A 23,691-nucleotide genomic window follows, 5' to 3' on the forward strand; every position below is an offset into this window, starting at 1 on the left:
ATTCTAGGTCTAGTCTCTTCCGACGACTGGCCGGGATGAGTTTAACATAAAGGCTTGAGGGTTCCACCAAGATGGTTCTTTGTGTCAAGAACAAGGCTGTTGGAACGCCTTGTTGCTACCTCCCACGTGCTTAGCGCGCGAATATCAGAGGACATGGAATGACAAATCTGACGGTATGCTTTTTTCTTGTGCTGGGTTTCGTGCTATTTTGACTTGGTTTACACGTCTTCTTGGGACACTAGCAAAGTGTAGGTCGGCCTGAGCGCTTCTCTGGGCGGCATGCATTGTTTTCGGCGTGTACACCAATCTTTGATGGATAAATTTTTGGGGCGCAAGTGGAAGCCAATCATGTTGGAAAGATGGTGTTCGGTTTGATGATTCGTCAAGGGCGGCGGGAATGCTAGCTCTGACCTATTTTTTCAACGGCGCTGTTTTTCCCACATTCTAGGGCTTACGGCGCGGAATGGGAGGTCTACTCGCGCTGCTTATGTTGGCTTTCGTGTAATTGACGCGTGTGTGTGGTGACAGTGAACGGGTGCCCCGATGACCCTGTAGACCCGGTGGACGAAATGCCCAATGCTGAATCCTGATTTGCCAACGGCGCGCCTCCACCCTTGGGGGTTGTTAAAAGGTACGCTACGGACTGACAGGTGCAAAAGTACCGTGGTAATCGCAGAGAGGGCCGGCATGGTCATTGCGCGGCCAGGCGCTGTTTGAAGCGGACTACACAGTGCCCAGGAAGGGTCTTGTTGGTGTTTGTTCATTTTTTCGGGACAAATCCCAGGCTGTCGCGGCTTCATAAGGCAGAAGGAAATATTAAAAAAGAAAAATGGGCGGCAATTTAGCTAGAGGCAAGCAGTGGACCTGCGTTGCCGCAACCCACAGCTGCAGCAAGCAAGCAACCCGGAGGGCGGCCACCAGGCTTGTCGTCCGTAGCCCCAATCGCACGACGGAAGAGTCAAGTCAAGGCAAGTGTGTAGAAAGGTCCATCTAAAGCCATCTAAAGCCATCTATTACCTGGGTGCTCCCCGCGTCTCTCCTCAGATCCGTCTCTCCCGCCTTTACCGCATCTCGAGGCCGCACCTTTGCCTGCAGCCCAGCGCTCAGCTCCCATCGCAACTTCCATCGTGCGCGCCCAACAAAGACGCCCCACGCAAGACTCAAGCAGGCTTCCTGTGAGCCTTGTGCGATCCCGTTGTGTCGCAGCCACGAGCCTAAGAGGCTTCGCCTTTCAAGGGTCCCTGCAAGGGTAAGCCAGAACTCCCCTCTCGCCCTCTCATTTCTCCTATGTGGACACTGCAGCAATTCGGAAAGCCATCTTGACCAAATCTCCATCCCCCAGCAGACTGCCTTCTCCCGCATCACGACCGCGACAAGGCTCCCGCGCGGCGTTGCTCATCTCCACCTGACGCTCCTTGTACCAGCGGCCCAAGCACGCCAATCTACTGGTTTTTCTTCCTGCTACAGAACCCACCCGCGCCTCACCGAGCAGATCCCTCTCCACCATCACGTCAACAGAGAACCACCGACTCCCATCGAGCATACACAGAAGCTCTCATTATTCTCGCGACAAGTGCGCTACGACCGCCACAATGGTGAAGGTATGCTCCGCAATCATACGGCTTCACGGATTTTGCCGTGGGTGACACCGTGCTGAATGCTCCGCAGTTCCGAAGATCAATGAAGGGAGACAAGGCGGACGTTAAGGCCCACCACATCTCAATACCCCCCAAAGACGCAATAGCAATTGTACCCCCCAAAAAGGTGTGTAGCAATCATCATCACCCGCCTTCCCCGCCAAATAACTCCTTAGGCAGCGAGGCTGCATGACCATAACCGGACTCGAGCTGACCCCCTTCGCCTTGTTCCTATTTAGGTCATTAAAGCGCTCTATGACTATCAGGCTCCGGATACGAATCCAAACTCTGGCTACCTCAGCTTTTCCCAAGGCGATTTTCTACACGTTGTGGGCCGAGAAAACGATACGGATTGGTATGAAGCATGCAATCCATTGCAGGGCACGAGAGGCCTTGTGCCAGTGACATATTTTGAGCCGGTGGGGAAGACTGTGAGGGACAGCGGAAGCTCTACAAAGTCGATTCCATCAAGTCAACCCAGCGCAGGACACGATTCCGGCTACGCAGAAAAAACCTCAGCAGGCAGCAGCGCAAATGGCATCGAAAACGAAGGACCAAAACCAATACGCATATCAAAGGCTCTAGGGAAAGGCCCTGGGGCTATGGTTTATGGCATAGTAATGTACGATTTCAAGGCCGAGAGACCGGACGAGTTGGAAGCGAAGGAGGGAGAAGCCATTATCGTCATTGCGCAATCAAATCCGGAATGGTTTGTCGCAAAACCTATTACCCGACTCGGAGGCCCGGGCCTAATTCCAGCGTCTTTCATCGAGATCAGAGACATGGCAACAGGGCAAGCCGTGCCCGATGCGCAAGAGGCGGTCCAGAGAGCCGGAGTACCAAAGGTCGAGGAATGGAAGAAGATGGCTGCAGACTACAAAAACGGCAGTATTCCTCTTGGAAAACTCGAGTCTAACTCTGCACAATCACTACAGCAAGGTATGGACCGGATGAGTTTGGGTAGCAAGAGTCAGGCCGGGTACGACGCTAATGGTATTCATCAAGGGAACTCTGTAGGTATTGCCTAATTCTTCTTTTCTCCGTTCTCGAAGCTGACCGGGTTTGTTTCATAGACGATTTCACATTCTCGAAGCCCCAGCTCATATCAAAACCAACAGCAATTTCGCAATTCCGCTTCAGGGCTCCTTGCTCCGGTAAAAGCATGTGTTCCGCGGTATTGTTTCGCAGATGATATTTTCTGGTTTATTATTGAATGTCAGATGGAGGATGGCAGGCATTGGGAGCTTCAACGCCTGTATCAAGACTTTTACGACCTCCAGATTCAGCTCATCGCAGCTTTCCCTGTCGAAGCTGGCACTGTCAAGGACACCGAGCGGACTTTGCCATTTATGCCTGGACCAGTCACATACGTAACCGACAACATCTCTAACGGCCGTCGAGCTAATCTCGATGAATATATTAAGAATCTCCTGAAACTAGGGCCTCACATTACGCAGGGTACATTAGTCAAAAACTTCTTCGCTCCTCGTCAAGGTGACTACGAAATCGATCCGGATGTCGTTGTTGCAGAGGAGTATCGGTTATCGCAAACCTCTCAGCAATCCTCAGGCCCCTCACAAGGTGACTCCCGTCAATCTTCTGCCGACCATCTCCAATCCACAACTCCGCAAACAGCTTATTCCAACGCCTCCTATCCATCTCAGGCAAACCACCAGCGCGGCCAGGCCTCCATATCCGGTCAACAACCAAATGCATCCCAACACTACCGCACCCAATCCGATCTCTCCGCACCAGCACCCACGCTACGACAGGGCTCTGTCATAAGCTCAGCTACGTCCACCCTAAATGGTGCAGCACTCAAGATTAAAGTCTGGTTCGAGGAAGATAACTGCGCCATTATCCGCATGCCCCAGACCTTCCGCTTCGACGACTTATATAAGAAGCTGAAAGAGCGACGAGCGCTGGAGCGGCCAGAGGAAGAGGATCAGGAAGAGTTGGCTGTGGAGTACAGGGATGAGATTGAAGGGCGGTTTTATCCCATCGAGAATGACGATGATTTGGCTGTGGCAGTGGATAGGAATCCAAAGCTGACGCTAAGTGTAACTGCTATGAGGTAAAATGGAGTTTCTAAGCAAGACGCTGTAGTGACTATCTTTCGTGGCTATCTTTCGTTTCTTCGCTTCTAAGATTCCGAGGTAGGGCGAGCTCCTAGCCTAGTTGAATCTTTTTTTTATATGGGTGGGTGGTGGGTAAGAGGCGGTCTCTAGAGCGAGCTTAGGGGACGGCAGGATCATATGGTCTGCGCATCCCCGATCACGAAACCGAATTCACCTTTTTCTACCCTTTTTTTTTCAGACCGCTCGCGTTTCGGACATGCTATCCCTGGATCGGCTCGCGGCGTCTCCGGTGCATTCGGCGTATCGAGCGTTCTTTGCTATACGGGTGTTTCTTTTGTCTCTTGGGTCTGCTCTCGTTTTCTTCGATGGGGTTTCGGTCGGTATCGGTATCACCAGTGTTTCTTTATCTGTGGCTTATTCACCGGAGGATACGCGGAATTCGGGTATGATCTAGTTGTTGGATGGACGGTATGACTACAAGAGTTTGGGATTTGCGTTGTTGTGTTGCATGTCATTTTGCTTTGTCTTTGGGGAGCGGAAGGTTTTAGCTGAGGTGTAAAGGTCAGGGAAAAACTTGTCACGGTAGCTATTTTCTGGATAGTGAAGGTAGTGAAGGCGCGTTTGACTTGGCTTGCGAGAGTCTGCTTGTCCTTTTTCTCTGGATACATCTGGTTGAGTACCAAAATCGCTTAGTGGGGATGTTTTTCAGGGGGCGTAAGGGGTAATTGCTGGTGAATACATTTATTCTTGGACTTCTCCACGCCCTGGAAGCCTCCTAGATGCCGAGTCTAGGTCTTAATCCGGACGACCCTAATTGTTGATACGCAAAAAGCATAAGGTGCCTATGAAGCATGAAGAGGTAAAAAGAAGTTCCGTCGCCGGGAATCGAACCCGGGCCTTGCCGGCACTTTTTAAGCTCTTAAGAATGAGAGCGGCACTATTTAATTGTTAATTCGTATGTATAAGGTGTTGTTGAGGCTACTTACAATCCTAGCCCCTAGACCACAACGGATTGAACGAGAACTAAAAAATTTTAATACATGTACACTTATAATTAGCAGTGATTACTGTGGAAGACATAAAAGCTGGGTATGTAAGTCTTTTAGTGTTCAGTTTCCAGAACCGTGGGTAGCCGAAGTGAAAACTAAGATGGCGTAACGGGCATGTAGGAAGAAATAACAACGCCAGTAAATAAACTCTAAAATGTGCTAGAGTACTTCCTAACTATTATGTTTAAGGACTGGATTCAGGCTAGGAATAGGAAATGCAAGTGTTTAAGGACTTGGATCAACCCTTGAGGTGCTTGAGTGGACCTGTTGTGGTAGGAGGACTGAAGAAGTCCAAGATTGGGTTTTTTGCCCATTAACAAAGGAATGGAGAGTTCCGTTCATTGCTAGTATAACTTACAGCATAGCGTCTCTCTAGGACTCTCGTATTGTACTAATGTGAGCCTACCTGTCGCGCCCGGAATTACAACACTGCTCTTAGACTGTGGTATTTTCTTGTCAACCCAGCCTAAATACCCACACAAAGGACCGCAGATGGGGTTCACAAGTATGTCTCGTACCGAACAGAAACCCCATACTGACGCCCATCCATAGAAGAACTAGCTTCATGCGTAGAGGTGGTGCATGTTCTACTGGCAATTATTCCCCCATTGCTTTTCGTTATTACAAAAATATATAGAACCAGTAAGTTACACTTAGTATAAGCAGAGCCAGAAGCATGAATTATGCCTATCGCGCCTTTCAAACACTATCAATTCCAGTATCAAAGAACAAAAATAGCGATATTAAAGTCTGATTGAAGTACGACCGCACTTTCGACAAGCCTGTTACTACACCACTGCCTCTAGATTCAAGATATGGAGTAGAAGTAGAGGTGCTATCAGGGGCACCCGACAGAAAGGAGCGAGAGGATGATCTAAACGGGCTAAATCATATCTGTAGCAGACTCCCAGTATCGCTTTGGCAAAAGAGGAGGGAAAAAACACCGACATGCTCCCATCGTCATGCTGTGTAACGTGAAGGTTTCAGCTTTCTACCCTGGACCTAGGGTAGATAGGGTAGAATCCATCCTTCGGACTATGCAATCCTCTGTCACATCCACAAATAGATCGTGTGAGAGATAGGGGCTATCTTGTGCAGTATTCCACCTCAGGCCTACTTCTTTAATGTATATGTACTGCTCTTTTCTTCCTTTGCTTTATTCCAATTGCTATTACACTAAACTCTGTTACACGGGAATGCAGGTGTATAGTGGTGTGAGGACTCCATAAGGTAGAGTAGTCTCAAAGGATGAGAATATATACTTGTCTCAGCATGCTCAGACCACATGGGACGCCGGATAAATCTAGCCCGATGGCACTAAACCAGTTTAGGCCATCTGTCCCTGTGTGGTCTAAGACACTTTAGCCAACATTTGTAAAGCACGTCGCGATATCCGCATGGCTAATATTACGGATATTTACTTCTTATTCTTACAATAAGTTTAGGTAGCTTAAAAAATCCATTAATTATACACTAGGCTCCGGCAAATTAAATAGTTTATATAAGAAGTCTCCCCACCTTCCCGTTCCTAATATTAATTTTAAAATAGCTATAACGCGGTTTACTAAAGTAAATAATCAGTAATATCCGTATTAACGACGTGTTAATCTTAACCACTTACTCTCTATCCATTATATCCATAATCTAATAATTAAAACCTATTAAGATCTATCTATTATAACGTGTTTAAGTCCTCCCTACCTTTATTTAACCCTCTATTCTCCCTCTACTGCTTTTAAGCGCTATTTACTAATACCTCTATTAAAGTAAATAAGATAAAAAGGTTATAAACTATAAGCCAGTTAAGTAGATTAATAAGCTAGTAGTACGCAATAGGCTAGGGATTATATTAAAATGGATTTCTAGCGGTCTCTACGGCTATATAGCCTATAGAGGGAGCTACCCTAGCTTATAAGCAGCTCTTATAAACTTTAAATAAGTAAGCTAGATGAAGCTATTACGGAGATATATTTATACCGTGGTTATACAGAGCAGCTTGAGGCCCTAAGGGTGCTGATATTTAAGCGGCGAGATCTTATACTTATAGCAAAAACATTTTTTAGTAAGAGTATAATAATATAAGCACTACTATATCTTATACCTAATATAGTTATTATTATTATTCTTCTACTTAACGCAATTGGGTTAGAGTAAGTAAAAAAGATTATAAAGCTACCTTATATTCGACCTATTTATATATAAGAGAAAACAATATCCGCTGAGCTAATTAAGGATATCCGCATAGGCAGCTATATATATATCCTTATCTCCCTAGAGCTTTTAGTTAGTAATAAGCTATATAAGGTTCTAATAGACCCAATATTTCGTTCCTATGTTGCCCTTATAGTGGTTAATAAAGTACACCTACTTACTAATTAGGGAGAGACCTTCCGTATAGCGTACACACAACTTTTTAAAGTACGTTTAGTCTTAGTTAATAAGCCTTAGTTTATATATACTGTAATACTAAACCTATCTACGTTTTGGACTATATATAAGCTAGCTAGGTTTAAACCTAATATATAAGTTATTAAAACCCTAATTAATTAGCCGGAGCTAAAGATTATATAGAGGGTTATAACCGCGCTAGAGAAGAAGGACTTTTAAGCTCTTTACTTTACTATTACTACTACTCTAGTGTATTTATATACTGCTAGTAATAATAACTAAGGAAAAGGTAAGCAATTAAAAAGCCGCTTAATATCCGTATAGTAGATATACCGCTAATAGTTTAATTAACTTTAGCTAATTCTAAAGACGATTATCTTCTTTAATTCTAAGGAGTAGATAGCTGCCTATTATAATACTATTCGCAGCTAGTTAATCCATCATAGTTATAATGCTGCTATTACTAGAGAAGCGGTATAGAGCTACTATATAACGCTTACGGATATTAATAAAGACCGCTTATACACCAAATACGCGCGCCCAACGTCTCGAATTTAAATTTTTATTATATTAGATGTAGTAGTATATAGTGTAAATGTCCTAGATATCTACCATTTAATCTAATATAGAATACCTCGCCACAAATCCTATAATATACTAGCATAGCGGTTTAGCCAGGTAGGCTAAGGAGAAGGCCTCTTAGGCAAAGCAATCTTTATAGTTAAGAGCCGCTAGCGGGGTCCTTATAATAAATTAGGTGGTTCTAAGCATACACAACCTTAGTGTATAGGCGATCTTTATATAAGTGCGCTGCGTAATAATATCCGCAGGCAACAAAATGTAGAGACTACGGATATTGCGGGCGATGCTTTATCTATAGCATTAGTTAGTACTAAGTAGTTAGTAGATATAAAAAGCGGGCATAGGTTAAGCCCTAGTAGTTCTATAGTACGCCTACCTAAAGAGCTTATTATACCGACCCTACGCCTAAAGAAGCGGTTAACTAATGCGCAGTTATATAGTAAACTGCCGTTTACCCTATAGCGGCTAGTTAATAAGGATTAGGTATGCTTATAAATAATATAACTTACACACTATAGAGACCTATAGTCTACTATTAGTAAAGACTTATGTTATAGTAACTGTAACCTAGTAATATTTATAGATTGCGAGTATAATATCCGCACTAGCTATAGTGCGGATATTACGAAAACCTACCAGGAGCCTATATTAAGCAATATATAGAAGTGGTTTATATAATAGGCGGAGGCTAGGTATTAGGATATATTATAGACGCCTATAGTTAATTATATTATACCAGATAAGCAGCTTTATTGCCTTTATAATATAGGGTAGGTTCTAAATATAGCATTATTAAAGCAAGTAATGCCTAAGTGGGATCCTAATATCCTCGGTAAGGAGCTTCCGTCCCTTATTAAGCTTTTAGCAGATAAGGAACAAAAGCAGAAATAGAAAAAAATAGGGCAACTCTTAGGTTCTTCTAGGTTAATTATATAGATATTAAAGCGGTTTTCCTAAGCGTTAGAGTAGTACGCTGCTATAGATAAGCGCTTATTATAGGCTCTTATATAGGCTTCGCAGGTTTTAAATAAGAGATTTAAAATATTAGCGCCATAGCAATTAGCGCCTTATTATAGCGCTAATATATTATAGGCTAGTTAACAGTTAGCTATAAACCTCTTACTAATAACTTAGGAAGAGGATATACCTATACCTTCGCTAACTCTTAGGTCTCTAGCTCCTACTCCTCTATTATTACCCTTATACTAGCCGTTAGATATATCTATGCCACTAGTAACCCACTAGTTAGATACGTCTTTATTAGTACTATAAAGGCAGTTAGCGCGATTAAATAGAGGTAAATATATGCAAAGAGCACTATAGAAAATTAATAGTAACGCTAATTAGTATATAGCGGGCTAATATTAAGTAAGGTTAGTTAATATTAGGCGGGGTTAGCTAATACTAGGTAAGTTTACCTTATATCCGCTAAGCGGATATTATAACCATAGTAGCTAATATTTATTAGGATAACGCCCCCCCTTCCCCTTATACCCTATACCCCTAATAAGCGCGGCCTAGGAACTAAATAGATTAATTAATTAATAATATTAATTACTTAGGAATATATACTAGTGCTACTAACTATAGCGGATATTAAACGGTTATAGTAATAGCTTATAGCTAATATCTTATATTACTTATTAAGCAACTTATACGTAGGTTAAAGCTAGGTTTAAGTAAAGTTAGTAGGGAGTATAAAGCCATCTAGCTCATTATTATTATTATAAAGATTAAGCTTATTAAATATAGCGGAAAGATCACCGCCTAGCTATAAATTAAACTCGTTAAGGGCAGATTAATTAAGTCGTTTAATACCTAGTTATAATAGAGGCGGCGCTTCTATCTTTGCTTGCCATGCCTAACGGCAGATAATAGAACCTTCGGCAATTGTATTAGCAAGCGATTAAATATCCGCTATAGGAGATTTAACAGTATATTAAGTAGATATCCGTTTACCAAATATAATCTTAAACTTTGCACGTAGTGGCCCTATATAATTAGTTATATAAATGCTCTAGCGGAAGAGTAAGTCTAGGTTAAATGTTAAATTGCCATGAGTATATATAAGCTACTTTAGCTCCCTATTAAGTAGCTTATTGTCGAGATCTATTAGGTAGTAACTATCCTATTTACCGCGGATATTTACTAAACTATTTACTAGGATAGCTTGCTAGAGCTTAGGGGAATAAGTATCTATTAAAGTTAACTAGAAGAAACGTAATATCTCTAGTAGATAGTTCTTATTTTAACTACCTACGAAATAGATATAAATGCGGGGGAGTACGCGGCTAAGTAGGCTAATATCCGCAAGCTTAATAGCGTGCTTAAGGACCTTATACGTCTCTACCAGTTATAAAAAGCGAACGTGCGTTAGAAACTCTATATTAGCAGGCTTAAAAAGTATTTATAAGGATATAGTACTGCTAGCCTACTTAAGGTGACCCTTTTGCTGTAGTTCCGTAGGCTAGCTAGTATAGTTAGCCGCCTAAGAGACTTCCTAACCAAAAACCGCTGTGCGGATATCCTTAATTACTACTAATAGACGTTACGGAGATAGGCTTTTAAGGTACCGCTTAATATTTATAGGCGACTTAGTGTTATAAGACTCCTTAATCTGAGTATAGAGCAACGCTATAATATAAGCGTCGAAGCTATAGAGAATTAGCTCCTCTATATAATAAAACGGCGTACACTTAGCTAGGATATTTCTTTAACCTAGGTGGTTTATATAGGTATATAGCGTAGAGTACTCTTAGGCTAATTGCTTACCACTATAGTAATACCGTATAACTATATATAGGTAGTTTAGCTTTAGATGCTAAAGAGCTAGAATAGGCAGAGCCCAACATAGGCTATTATAGGCGGATATTAACTTAGTACGTTCTCCCTAATATGACCGAATAAGCTTTACGGTCTTTTGATCACTATAAATTAGAAACAGTCGCTCCTTAAATGCTTTATCAGTGCGTTATAGATTTATTTAATGGAGAAAAATGTTGTTTAGTACCTTATAGGTTTTAGATATAGAAGCCTCTCTAGTTATAATAGGTCCTAGGTTAAACCTAGACGTCTATATAGCAGGTATTATATTAATAGAAAGTATACGTGGATATTTAAACCGTGGGTTTTTACTAAGTAATATATTAAGGCCTAGGTACGCCTCTATAATGGCTTTATAGATTAAAGCTATTAAGATCTACTTTTATATCTCGTCTTATAAATTACCTAGAGCCTCTATAATATCTAAGAACTTAATTAAAATATCCGTACGAAGTATGCTCTATCAAAGCCTACTATTAGGTATACTTATACTAAAGATAAGCTTACTAGTTATGCGCGAATAGAACGTCCTAGTATCCCTAAGTGTTTAATACTAAACTTATTAGAGGTAGTCGAAGTTATTATAGATAATAATAGTATTAGAAGCTGCACCTATTAAGCGGATTTTTACCTATATATAGGTTAGTATATACCTATACCACAGAGATTATGGGCTAAACCTTAATTCTTAGGCTATCTGCTCCTTCTGCTAGTTTAAAGTAGTATAACTATTAATTAATCTAAGCCTATAAAGCACAGAAAGCACGCGGCGCTTAACACTGTTAGCTTAGAGATATATCCCTAGTAGCCATAAAATATAGTTTGCAAAGTTTTGTAAAAGGCTAAATATAAGCGTAGAAGCTATTAGAACCGCACGGCCTTTATATAAAGAATATTTACGTTAACCCTTTTAATATGCTGTAATTATATACTCTAGTATAGGTGCGTAAGTCTTTACGGCTTAATAGCACTGCCTAAGGTTAAGCTGCTTAATATCTGCATATTAGTTAAAGCTGCTAAATAGTAACTTTTTCTCCCTTAGCTCTTTAAGCTCTCCCTAGATAGTAAAAGTAATACTAATACCTACTATACCGCGCTTCTCTATCTCTTTAGTATAGATATTTAGGATATTAGTATCCTTTAGGAGTTTATTAAGGAGCTTCCTTACTCTTTTTTTCTTTAGTGCCTTACGTAAACCTTTAGCTATTATAATCCATTTAAGCGCTAGGTCTCCTATAGACATTTGCTATAGCCTAAGACGGTTAATAATTACCTAGACCTTTTTTGCAGTGGATATCTTCTTAGCGGATATTGCGGATATTACGGGTATTTTATTAACTCCTACTTCTTTATCCTCTTGGGGATCTATATAGTTTGGCAGTAGTAAGTAGGCTATTAAGGACCGCTATTAAGCTATAGATAGCGATAGGGAAGATAATAGGGGAGACGATAGGGGAGATAATAGGGGTAGGATAAGACAGCTAATGCCCTCGGGCACTATATCCGCTATATCTCTTAATCCTCTAGCGGTATTAGTTAATAGAGAGGGTAGTTTATTATTAAAAGCTTAAGAAGACTGGCTCCTACTAGATAAAATAGAGGGGTTTCTTTAACGCCTTTTAGATNCGCCNATGGCTNGNAGTTAGTTCTAGAAAATCNATTAATTAGAGAGCTGATTAAGGTAATTCTAATATAGGTATTAATAGGATAATAGACGTAGCGGTTGCTTATATTAATTTCGTTAAAGTTAATGGTTTGCCTTATATAAATAGACCGGCTTGGCTTCTAAAAGCTTGCTAAAGTGGCTTAGACTAAGAAACAGATGGATTGATTGAATAGGTTAGCTTGCGGATATTCGATTATCCGCGTAGCGGATATTCATCTGTTTCTTGGTCTGAGCATGCTGAGTTAAAATATATACAACAGGCGAAAGCAATCACGTGATCTCAGGAAGCTCCTGTGGATGTCCACGTACCCCCCCCCCCCTACCAACAAACTCTATTCCCGCTCAACTGGCGGCCCTCCTTTCACACAATTTCAAACAGCACCCTAAATCTTAGATCCAGCTATGCGTCCCGTTCTTCTCGCTCTCGGCTTCTTCACCGCATTTGTTGTCTCCCAACCTGACGCATCTCCATGCGGTGTATCCTGCACTCAATTTTGGCCTTACTCTTGCTTCCCCGATAGCATTAGTGGACCGAATGGGGCTTGTTGTTATACCGATTGTACAGGCGAGAATGCTTCCATCTTAAATTGTGTAAGTCGGCGTCACTTGTGACGATTAGCGGCCCGGTCATTGTGTAAAGCTATATTGCACTCAAAATGGGGCGAATGGGTGCTGCATGCTTGGATAGGAGATGTGTATAGCAAATAACAGGTCGAAAGAGGGCCATGTTTTTTCGGTGTTGAGGTCTCTATGTTTGGGAAATTATTGCTAGGGAAGGGATTAGTACATGGACAGTGCTTCAAGTGGATGGAGTTGGTGGAGGCTCTATATATACATTCCAAATGGAGTCTCCGCATACTGTTCCATGGAAGCTCCAAAGCTCCACATATTAAGCCTGTTTTAGTAAGGTGTTGAGGTTGTAGTCTAGATTTGGATGAAGTTTAGTAGAGGTAAGCTTACCACCTGATATTCGCCACCTCAAATCTTGTAGAGGATTTCCCCCCAATATTCGTCGGTGTCGTCGCCTTCTTATGCCTCTCATTACCGCCCTCAATATGTCGGATTGTATACTAGAAAGTAGTCAGAGACGCCTCTCTATTGACTCCGTAGTCTTTAGTGATGTTAAGTATAAGTTTATACTAAGGTATTAATAAATTAACTTAACCTATTTCTACCCTATGTTATAATCTAGCTAGTTAAGACTGAGAAGGTATAGGATATAGTACCTTTACTAAAACTGGTTTTTGTAATAAGCGTAGTACCTCCTGTTTTATAGGCTAGTCGGCGAAGCGCCCTAACCTACTAAGAATAGGGATTCTTTCCCTTAAGGAGTCGTTATATAGTATAGGTAAGTATTTCCGTCTAATACTTAATATTCTAGGGTTTAAAACCATCCAATATAAGCCTTTAGAGTTATAGAATAGTTAAGGTTAATATACGTTTTATTTAGGTAGTATATAACTAGGTTTAGGAGAAGTTAAAGAGGCTAGGGGGGCTATTGTGACGGCGCTAGTACGTTACCTAGACAGGGGGGTTCGGCTAAAGGCTTGGCCCCCCAACATATATATAGACGTGCCCTTTCCTCCACCTCCATCTGCTCCTTAGCTCGATATCCTCGTTGTAGAACAATCCAATTGTACGGGTTTGCGCGCATGTTATGCCTTGCTAGTGCCTCGATTGACTAGGTTCGTAACAGTTAAGGGGTTATAGTATAAGTCGTCACGTTGCCGTTAGTAATACCGCTTGCTTTAAGTCATTAAGAGAGGATTCGCGCTAGGGTATATATAAGGAATTAACTTAATAAGACGCGTTAAGAAATTTTAATCCTTAATTTTAGAATTTTATATTGGCTAAAATATGTAAATAAGTATGTATATAAATAAAGCGGCTCTTGAAATATAATTAATTACCTTTTAAAGTAGAGTAGTTAACTAAGTTAATTAGTAGATATATTACTCTTTAGTAGCGTTGCGTTCTATTAATAAATTGGCCTTCCTATGTTTTCGCACCAAAGGCCCTGAGACTGTAACTGAGATAATAATCCTAAAATACAGGGTTATATGACTCTAGCGGGGGTTTTATAAAGCTATTATACTATTTAGGTACTACGGAATTTAATATCTCGGTTGCCGTCTGAGTCGCTTGCTGAAATCATCTTACCCTCAGCTCAGGTTAAAGCGGCGGCTACTCGTGTTGTCGGCCATAACCAGAACTGGAAGAAAAAAAAATCTCATGCTCTACTATAGAGGTAATTTCAAAAGTTATACTTCCCTATTCCATTATCCAAAAGTCACGTTTCCACACAACCACGATTGAGCCTTTCAAACATTTCCATATCATTTTTAAATCTACACAGAAGAAGCCGAGAGTAGTCCATTTACAAGCTAAATATACAGGGAAGTAATCCATCCATCTACGTACACATATTCACACTCATAGCGCCCTAAACCCCTCCCCTACCAGACCTTCCACAAACCCATCCACGTAGTAGCAACATACACGGCACCTCCTCTCTCAGCCAGTCCCTCACTTCATCAATTCTCCCACCACACCCGCCACGTAACACACCGCCGTCGCCCAAATCGCCGTCTTCGCCACCCCCGCAATACCACCTCCTCTCCTCTCGCTCCGTCCCCCTTCCTCCTCGCGCCCCGCGCCCTGCTCCTCGGGCTCTAGAACCAGCGTGTTGGGCGGCGGAGGCGGCGGCTCCTCTTCTGGTGGACTGAAGCCATCATGGTTGACGAAGCCGGTCGGACTCGCGAAATTGCCGGTCGGGGCCTCGGGCAGCGGGATCGTCGTGCCGTCGACGGGGTTGATGCGGTGGTTGCTGTGACCGCTGGTGGTGATGCTGCTGCTGGCACTGCTCGCAGGGCTGTCTTCGGTGCGCTGGCTTGTGGCGAAGCGTGGTTGGGTGGCGCTGGCGAAGGACTGCGGCGCCATTGCTGCTGGGCTGGCGGTGATGGGGTCGCTGGTCTCGCGCAGGATGAGCAGGTTTGCAGTTGAAGTTATGGGCTCGAAGGCTGGTGGGAGGTGAGGGAGGAATTTGCCTGGATTGGAGAGCTTGGAGAGGGCGGTGGGGAGTGGGATCAGGGGCTCCGAGGTTAAGGGGAGAAGAGGCGTGAGCGTTGTTGCGGTCGTGAGGGTGTCTGTTGATGGGTCATAGGCTAGGACCTTGTAGACACGAGGGGTTGAGGGTTGAGGAGTGCTGGCAGGCTTTGATTCTTGATCTCCGGTAATACTTGATTGTGGAGAAATTGTGGAGTCTGTGGCGGACTTGAGCGCTGGTTCTAGTGTTTTGGTGCCCTCAACAGGAGCCACGGCGAAGGGAGGTAGTTCAGGTGATTGAGGCGGCTCTGCTAATGAATTGGTTACGTTCGATATAAGTGTGGAGGAAGATGTTGAATCTGAAGGTGGGGTGCTCCTTGTTATATGTACAGTTGACGGTCGTGGCTCGGACGCTTGGGGTGTTTCCGTCGTTTTATTACTCGTTGGCGCTTTGGATGTCGAGGGAGGGACCGCCGACTCTGTAGGTAGATGATCCGCGACAGAGCTCACAGCAGGGGATGGCGCTGTGGGCTCTGAGGATACAGTACTTTGAACAGAAGTCACGGCAGAAGGAGAGTAATCGAAGAGAGCGTTAATTGAGGGGTTTACTCCCATCGCCGCCATTTCCGATTCAAGGTTATCCCCGCCGGTAGTAAATCCGTACAGTTTCGGTCCCATTCTATTCTCGTAGTCGTTCAGACCTCTAGAGACTTTCATACCACTGCCATTCAACTGATTCACTCCGCCGAGCTTTTCCTGTCTATGTTGTGTTGTGATAACTCCGTACTGATCCTCATATATGCTTCTTATCTCCCTTACCAGTGCAACATCGTGTAGCCATTGCCGTCGTTTGGCTGCGATGTCGAGAATCTCTTTCTCGGCCTTGACCACATCCGAATCCGCTACTTCGGCTTCCCTATTTATCTTTATTAGCTGACTGTGCAGACCGTTCCGCTTGCCGCTCTTCACGTGAATAGGATTGTCTATATCGGCATCTAAATTCATGGGTTTGCGAGAGTAACCATCATCGGATAGTCCACGCATCGCGTCCTTCTGGGCTTTAATTTCCTCGTGGAGCTTATGCCGCGCAGCAACCTCACGTTCATTGTCAGTACGCATCTGCGTCGCCGCGCCACTCATTTCCGCCATCTTCTCCTCCAGGCTCTTCCGCTTGCCGTTCTTGACGTGAGCAACTTCATCGGTGGAGGATGTCTCTAGGCCCATTGGCATTCTAGAGTAGCCCCACTCATCGAATCCGTACGCTTTTTTCAAGAGCAGATTATCAGAGCCAGCATGTGCAACCAAGTCAGAAGGTACTTGGGTGGATCTCAGAGAACGATCTTGAGTAGGTTTTCGTTTTAGCCCCTGATCTGCGGTCCTATTTTCAGTAACTCTGATGAGCCGCTCTAACGATGTCTCGAGTCCTCCCTCACGACGTCTATGAACGTATTCAAAATTCTTCTCTAACTGGGCTCGCCTTTCAATTTTCTCTCCGTTTGTCTCTTTCCGGGGTTCCTTGATGATACCCATGCGAGCTCGGATGTCACTTGGGCGCAGCAGGTCAATGTCATCCGGAGGAAGCTTCCGCAAGATATCTGGTTCGCTCTCCTTAGGGGCTGTCGGGCTGTGTTTGAGCTCACAACCGTTGATAGGGGAAGCTGTAAATATGTTTGTGGATGGAGACTCAGTGAAGCTCTCTTGGACAAGACACTCTTTATGGGAAGCGGAAGACTTGTTGTGTTGTTCCCATTCACGGTTACCCCCTTGCTCGAAGGCGAAAGTAGGTGGGCCAAGATCTATTCCGTTTGCTGCTGGACGGTCGGATTGAAAGCCAGCCGGTCTTTCCGAGTATCCCAGGGATTTGTCATTTACGACTTGCTTCTGAGATGAGATTGGGAGCTTAGGGGCAAGTTCCTCAATATACTTCTCAGGTTGCTTTGAAGTCTTATCTGCTAGGCCACCCTGCTTAGGAGCCTCAGGATGCCCATGTACAAGCCATTCCTGTTGTGCAGGAATAAACTCAGAATGGCAGCGATGTTGGTAATTGTGCTCTGCCATTTGGCGGTTCTCATAATCAGACAGTGCTTTATCGAGAGCGTCATCCCCTTGTTTCGAGACCCGGTATGGCTGCGCACGGTTCTCATATTCTGCCAAAGCATCATCAAGCGGATTGCCCACCTCATAAGGGGGAATCTTGCTATCATCTATGGCGCTCAACACTGACGGGTTACCGGTCGTCGTAGCCTTTCTCTTCGAACTCATGAAAGGTTTGACTGGGATATTCACCGTGTCATCCTTCTGTGTTATCCGAGTTGGCGTTGTTTCCGGGCTCTCTTCTGCTTGTTCCATCACCATTCGTCCAGTAACAGGGTCGTAAACCCACTTCGGCGTGGGCGAATGTGGCGATGCAGAAGACGGTAGAGGGGATGACGACGATGAGATCCCTAATGATTGCTTTGGTCCTCCTTGACTAGGTATATTGCTATTCGCTTGCGCGTTTGCCGTCGCCCCAGTGGGATTTGTTGTATCCCCTTTCCCTTCCGGTGTTTTACTGGGCCCGACTTCGTTGTGAATCAACATGGGTTTGAGATGCTCAGAGATCCAGCTAGACCTCCTTTCGAGTCCGTTCAGCCACTGATTTGATTTTCCGAAAAGGGCGTCATATGGATCCTTCTCAAGCCGCTTCCTCAAAACCTTGATGTAATTGAGTCGCACCCACTCATAGTCGGATAACCCTTCAGGCTTATCACCGTCGTGTCCACTATTTGAGTGTTGTGCCTCCTGTTCCTTTGTTCTGGAAAAGCACCGATGTTTGTGTGATCGAGTATTGAGCTGCGGAGATTTCCAGGAGAACTGATCTTGTGCTTGCACGTCCTGGAGTCTTTGCTTCACCCACTTATGGAAACGTGGATCAACACGTTCCCACCAATCTGAACTGCGCCCCCACCAGGACATATTGCGACTGTCTTGGTTGTTTAGAGTGAACTTCATTGTGTTAATGGCGGTACGGCGAGTGGATAGGATGGATCTCGAGGAGAGGGACGCTGGAGGGGTGGCCAGTCGAGCGCCGGAAAGCGAGTGGGTCTGAAGGGATAGCATTGCTTCCAAAAGTTAAACCTAATCGTTAGATGGGGAGCGTTGGAGATTAGATGCAGATGAAGCAGTCCCGAGGCTTCTGTTCTGTCGCTCCCGCGTTGTTGTTGCTGCTGTTGCTGTTGCAGGAATGGACGTCACTCGATGCGAGCTTGTTGATGGTCGGTCATCCACCCCATAGGCGACGCCTACATCAAGGGAGTAACAAGAGACAGAGGGAGTTGCACGGGATGTTGTTGACTGTACTTGGAGTTGAACAGCAGTCACTGCAGGGTCGAAGGGGTGGTGTATCCGATCAGCGCGGGGCCTGGACTGAGCAGATGCACGTAAGCTATGTACCTTGAGCGCCTATCACAGCACACGCGGGGCATCCCCAGAGCTAAGAGTGGGCGGCGCGCAGTGCAATCATGGGCGTGGAGAACCGAGTTTTATCCGCTGTCATAGCTCCAGTTTTCGCTTGCTCTTCCTCGCGCCTCCCTTTCTTGTCCTGCACGACCTATCTGGCAATCCCTCCAAGGTCTTATTAACTAACCTGGTAATGCCGTATCATCGAAAGCCTTTAGAAGAAAATACTTTCTAACCACCGAGAACGAACGCGACGTTGGTGAGCACGTAAAAGAAAGAAAGCAGGTTAGTTCGATCGAATTTCTATTGTCCCAAGCAAAGTTTACTAACACAGTTGAGTAGATAGAGAAACACCTACGGTGCACAAAATATAGGCCTACCGAAGAAGCCCAAGACGAGAGAAAATACTCGCATCAGTTCGAGAACGAACGGGAGATTTCGCGCTAGGAAGGAGGCTGCACCGGGCCACAATTCAGGCGGGCGAGACACTCGCAAAACAAACTGACGCGGTATGGAGACAAGTAGAGGTTAGATAAATAGTGCCCTGCGAAATCCTATGGTTATTACAGATACAATCCGTCAATGCCCAAGTGGCCTACAGGCTACTAGGACCACCCCGATTGTAACCTTGCCTTACTTTACAATCTATCAAAATGGAGTGTTAGCTTGACTTCACCGCCTGTCAATCGCTCAATTGACAAAGTTCTCCCTGAATCTCTAGCCTTCCACTCAAAACACTACCATCCTATCACTTTAGCTCTTCTTTTGAAGCTAAAAATGCATCTGCAAACTTCAAACTTCCTGGTCAATTTGATGCCCTTTCCAGAGAATAGGGAACAGAAAGCATAGCTCCACAAAGTCCCGACCTCTTCTAACTTGGCTTTCTCATACCAATCGCTCGATTCGACAGTCTCACAATACATTTCCACTACATCTGACTTAAGAGACAAGATTGGATTTAGGGCTTCACAGTGTTAAAGTGAGGCGAGCGCGTTCGCTTCAAGCAGAACAACTGGCCTGGGAGGATGATACGAGGATCTTCCTGGGCATTCAGCTCGTGCCAAGGCCGAAGATGTAGGGTAATTCATGCCTTCTTACTCAAATGGAGGATTCAGGATGAAGTGGGACAAGAAAATCGCGATACTGAAGTAGCGAAACGGCCTGACTTGTCACGATCACATATACCTGCAACAGATTCAAACCACTCCACCACAAGAACATCTCATTGAAGACAAGTACCTCTCATCGAATGTGTCAGCATGATATCCTACGATGAAGCGGAGATGTACAGAATTTTCTGACCAGCTCTCAGATACCTGGCTGTGTGCTAGTTCCTTCCATGACAGTCCCCTCTTGACTTCAGGGTCAGTGACATAAACTGACCAGTCGACCAAGACAACAAGGATCTGGAGACTCAAGAACGGGTTATTGCCGCAACAAAATCATTTTAGTGATGCAGCCAATAATCCCGAAGCTGTTGGAGGAGCTGATGGACAGACTAGCTTAGAGGGACCGGAAAGGAGGGCGTTTTAGTGCTCGTTAATGGAAGAAATATCTCAGTGCAGTTCCAGGTAACTCGCGGAGATAAAGGATACAGGAGTGAGGACATGGCGTGGCCAATGAATGTGTCTGGGCCTGCTAAGACTAACAATGCGGTCATGAGTTTGTGGAATACATTAGAGAATAGAATTAACTCAGTTCTAAGGTTGCTGTATTACTATTGTACTGTTAAACAATAGGAATTAGTTTCTTCGTTTAATATTAAATGAAGCCTAGCTTTCCTCCACGGGCGCTAACGGGCCCAAAAAGCACATTATTTGATCGTTTGACGATCGAACAGCTGGATATATATAGGAATTGTAACGGTGTCTAAATCCGTTTGCGGAGGGTTAATAAAGAGGCCGAATCATAGGCACGCTAAAGCATCAAGTCAAATCGGGTCATCGGAAATATTATTGCACAGTAGCAAGGGTTTTTCATTGTCCAAATCCCAGCCGCATTTCTCTTAGAGAATAGCGCGCTCCGATCCTACCGAGCCAGAGTGAGCTACTCCAAAGCTCTGGCTACCTGGGCTATTAAGCTAATAAAATATTTTATGAAAAGCGCCGTTGAGGGCACTATATGTTGGGTATCTCATGCGTTTATTACTTTTGGAAACTCCAGCTCCTTCATACCTTCGTTAAGCCGTCAGGTTGAATAGACGCCCTTCCAATGCATATGCAGCGATTAAAATCGTTTTGGTTGAAGTTAGCCTCCGGTTGAACCATACCACGGTGTTGAAAACTTCTCCCGGGTACGCCTTGCCAATGTTATGTTGAAAAATCTTTGGAAACTCCGATTGCACCAAGCCTTGTATAAGTGCTGTTGAACACCTCAAATGAAACGAGAGAGCTTGGGAGAAGACTTAGCTCTTCAGCTCGACACCATGAACGCTGCTCGTGATGGCATGGGCTGTGCCATTAATATGGGCAGCTGCACCATTGATAGCTGGTTTCTCCGTGGAATGATCGCCGTTGAGGGTTTCATTTCCATTAATGACCTCAACCGAGTGGAGAGGTTTCTCCATATATTCAACCTGAAGACCGTTGAATAAGGGGAAAATGCCATGAGGCACACGGAAGTCGTTATGAACTAGGACATGGCATTAGCATACCAAATAAATAGTGTCTGACTCTGATTACCGTACCAATGTTGACGAGATACCAGGTATCCATCAGATCCTCAATAACATAGCGTGAAGGGCTTGAAGAAGGGTAGCAGTTCGCCCAGTCCTGGCCTAGACGGAAGAACTCATCCTTCCAGGCAAGGAAGCTGACAGTCTCGACAATTGTGGGTTGCACAATCTCTTTGCCAGGGAAGACACCCCATGTCACCGCATTCGGTCCATCCCCAGGTGCGTTAGTCTTCAGGTCGCCAGCTTTGTTTACAGCGTAGTAAGTAATATCTGGATCCCGTTCAATCCTAGTGAGGACCTCTGCGATATATTCTGGTGAGATGAAGACTTCGAGGTAAGCCTTCTGGTATACATAGCCATTTCGAGGGCCCCAGCCATACACCGGGTGAGATGATTTGGCCCCATCCACGGCGGGCTGGGAGTTTATTGTAAAGAAACCGCGTTGGTTGAGATCGGCCAAATCATCGTGAATAGTATCTGCCTCTTTCGAAATGGGTGCTTCGCTCCAAGGCAGACTGTCAAGCTTGCCGTTCATATAACGCACAAAAACATCAGCAATGTCCTTGATACAGATCGGCCTTCCCCAAAGCTTGATGTTTTGTTCGTTGGTGCCCTTCAAACCGACACCATACGCATCCAGCTCACCAAAGGCTGGAGAGCGCGCATCACCCCAACGACCGTTAGGAAACTCGTCCCAGTCTTGAGTACGGGCAATATAGGAGCGATTTCTGTTCCGCCAAAAGATCGGCCGAACATTCTCTTCTCTGCGGTTGAGAGCCAGAGAAGGTCTCCAGGGAAGTGGCTTCTCGAGCGGGGTTTCCATATCAGGTGTCAGCTCCAGTTCTTCCAAGACCATGCGGGTTGCTTGAGCGAGATTCATGGTGTAGCTATTATGTTAGTTCTAATTCAAATCGTGTGTTTGCAGGATTGTGTGCTCACAAGTGTAAATGCAAGATGCCGGCTCCGATTAGTCTATGGCACATCTCTGCCACCAAGCCCTTGCCCACTTCTCGCACCTCGACATCATCGTTCTTGATCGGTTCTAATGCCTCGATCCACGCTGGTGGGATGTGGCATTTCGTCCATGTCGCCCGTCTCATAAACGCCGCATAGGTGTGAATTGGCATGATACCAGGAATGATGGGAGTTGTAATACCCTTTGCTCGAACCTTCTCCACCCAGTCGAGGAAGATGTCGACATCATAAAACATTTGAGTGACGATAAAGGTAGCACCTACGTCAACCTTCTCTTTCAAATGGTCAAGAAGTAATTCAGGATCCTCCTGATCCTCGCAACCTTCCGAGTAGCCTGCAACCCCGATGTCAAAATGGTTCCCATAAGTGTCCCGTATATATTTAACCAAGTCTTTAGCATAGCGGAAGCCGCCAGCTGTTGCCTCCCATTTCTCTTTTTCTCTTGGTGGGTCCCCTCGCAAGGCCAAGATATTTGTGCATCCAGACTTGTAGGCTTCCTTCAAGGCCTCATCGATCTTTGACTTCTCCATGTCGGTGCAGGTCAGATGCATGCATGTCTCAAGTCCATAGACAGATTGGGCGACCTTAACCATTTCGCAGGTAAGGTGTGAAAGGCGACCACCAGCACCCCATGTGATATCGATGAAGGAAGGGCCGAAATCGTGCATACGGTCCATGCCTATATAACATAAGTACAAGGTCTGTATAAGCGGAAATGCTCGCACTTACGGTCATAGAGATTTTGAACGCCCTATATTGAATGAAAATTAGCACTTGGTGGAGCCAATTGGAGAGCTAAATAGACATACCTGAGCTGTCTTTGGCGGGAAGAACTCAAATGAGAATGTAGCCCGGTGCTCCCGCCTCGACTGCTCCAATTTCTGGGAGATATGCATGGTGAAGGGTGATTAGAATCAACTGGAGAAAATAGTCGCCCACGACTTCTCCACCGTCAAGAAAGAAGAGTCAGCTTCTGGCCTTGCTGGTAGTTTCTCGTACAGATTTGTTTTTGAAGAACGTTCGCCGGACTTCAGACAGTGGCTATGTCAGCTTACCCAGACGGCTGGAGAGGTTTTGTCCTCGCACTCCGCCAGACCCCGCTATCCAAAGTATCGAACTCGGGCCCAACGATCAGCAAGCTGGCGATACATGNAGCACCAAACCTCGTAGTCTTTCCCCCAACTTCTTAAGTCAATTTTGCATGGAATATGGCTTTGTGTTAAGTCGGAGCAAGACCGGAGGCGAGCGATGACTGTTACCAGCAATGGTGCAGAAAGTCCGGCCCGCCAGTTGCGAAAAAAATAGGAAAATTGGTGGGGTGCATGCAGCCACCCTG

At 44.7% G+C, this 23,691-nt stretch overlaps 5 protein-coding genes and 1 non-coding gene across 6 annotated transcripts; 2 read left to right on the forward strand and 4 right to left on the reverse strand.

The window, feature by feature from the left end:
• Positions 1-918: 918 nt before the first annotated feature.
• On the reverse strand, positions 919-1,536 carry K441DRAFT_201555 (uncharacterized protein). Its single transcript, XM_067640486.1, has one exon. It carries the CDS (start codon positions 1,360-1,362, stop codon positions 991-993), a length of 372 nt encoding a protein of 123 aa, XP_067501279.1. The 5' UTR covers positions 1,363-1,536; the 3' UTR covers positions 919-990.
• K441DRAFT_201522 (uncharacterized protein) lies at positions 1,478-3,804 on the forward strand. The gene is made up of 4 exons (XM_067640485.1): positions 1,478-1,601; positions 1,669-1,764; positions 1,877-2,650; positions 2,711-3,804. Exons 1-4 carry the CDS (start codon positions 1,593-1,595, stop codon positions 3,713-3,715), a joined length of 1,884 nt encoding a protein of 627 aa, XP_067501280.1. The 5' UTR covers positions 1,478-1,592; the 3' UTR covers positions 3,716-3,804.
• Positions 3,805-4,357, forward strand: K441DRAFT_201517 (uncharacterized protein). Its single transcript, XM_067640484.1, has one exon. It carries the CDS (start codon positions 3,893-3,895, stop codon positions 4,187-4,189), a length of 297 nt encoding a protein of 98 aa, XP_067501281.1. The 5' UTR covers positions 3,805-3,892; the 3' UTR covers positions 4,190-4,357.
• Positions 4,358-4,585: 228 nt separating this feature from the next.
• Positions 4,586-4,727, reverse strand: K441DRAFT_t26. Its single transcript has one exon. It is a non-coding gene; the product is annotated as a tRNA-Val (tRNA).
• Positions 4,728-14,536: 9,809 nt separating this feature from the next.
• K441DRAFT_698326 (uncharacterized protein) lies at positions 14,537-18,650 on the reverse strand. Its single transcript, XM_067653053.1, has one exon. The coding sequence runs from the start codon at positions 18,365-18,367 to the stop codon at positions 14,750-14,752; it is 3,618 nt and encodes a 1,205-aa protein (XP_067501282.1). The 5' UTR covers positions 18,368-18,650; the 3' UTR covers positions 14,537-14,749.
• A 2,013-nt stretch (positions 18,651-20,663) lies between these two features.
• Positions 20,664-23,610, reverse strand: K441DRAFT_615845 (methylenetetrahydrofolate reduct). Its single transcript, XM_067645728.1, has 5 exons — positions 23,165-23,610; positions 23,085-23,106; positions 22,320-23,034; positions 21,393-22,267; positions 20,664-21,337 (listed from the first exon to the last, which is right to left on the reverse strand). The coding sequence occupies exons 1-5, from the start codon at positions 23,249-23,251 to the stop codon at positions 21,111-21,113; spliced, it is 1,926 nt and encodes a 641-aa protein (XP_067501283.1). The 5' UTR covers positions 23,252-23,610; the 3' UTR covers positions 20,664-21,110.
• Positions 23,611-23,691: the final 81 nt, after the last annotated feature.

Source organism: Cenococcum geophilum (assembly GCF_001692895.1).
Source record: "Cenococcum geophilum 1.58 unplaced genomic scaffold K441scaffold_37, whole genome shotgun sequence".
Taxonomy (NCBI): domain Eukaryota; kingdom Fungi; phylum Ascomycota; class Dothideomycetes; order Gloniales; family Gloniaceae; genus Cenococcum; species Cenococcum geophilum.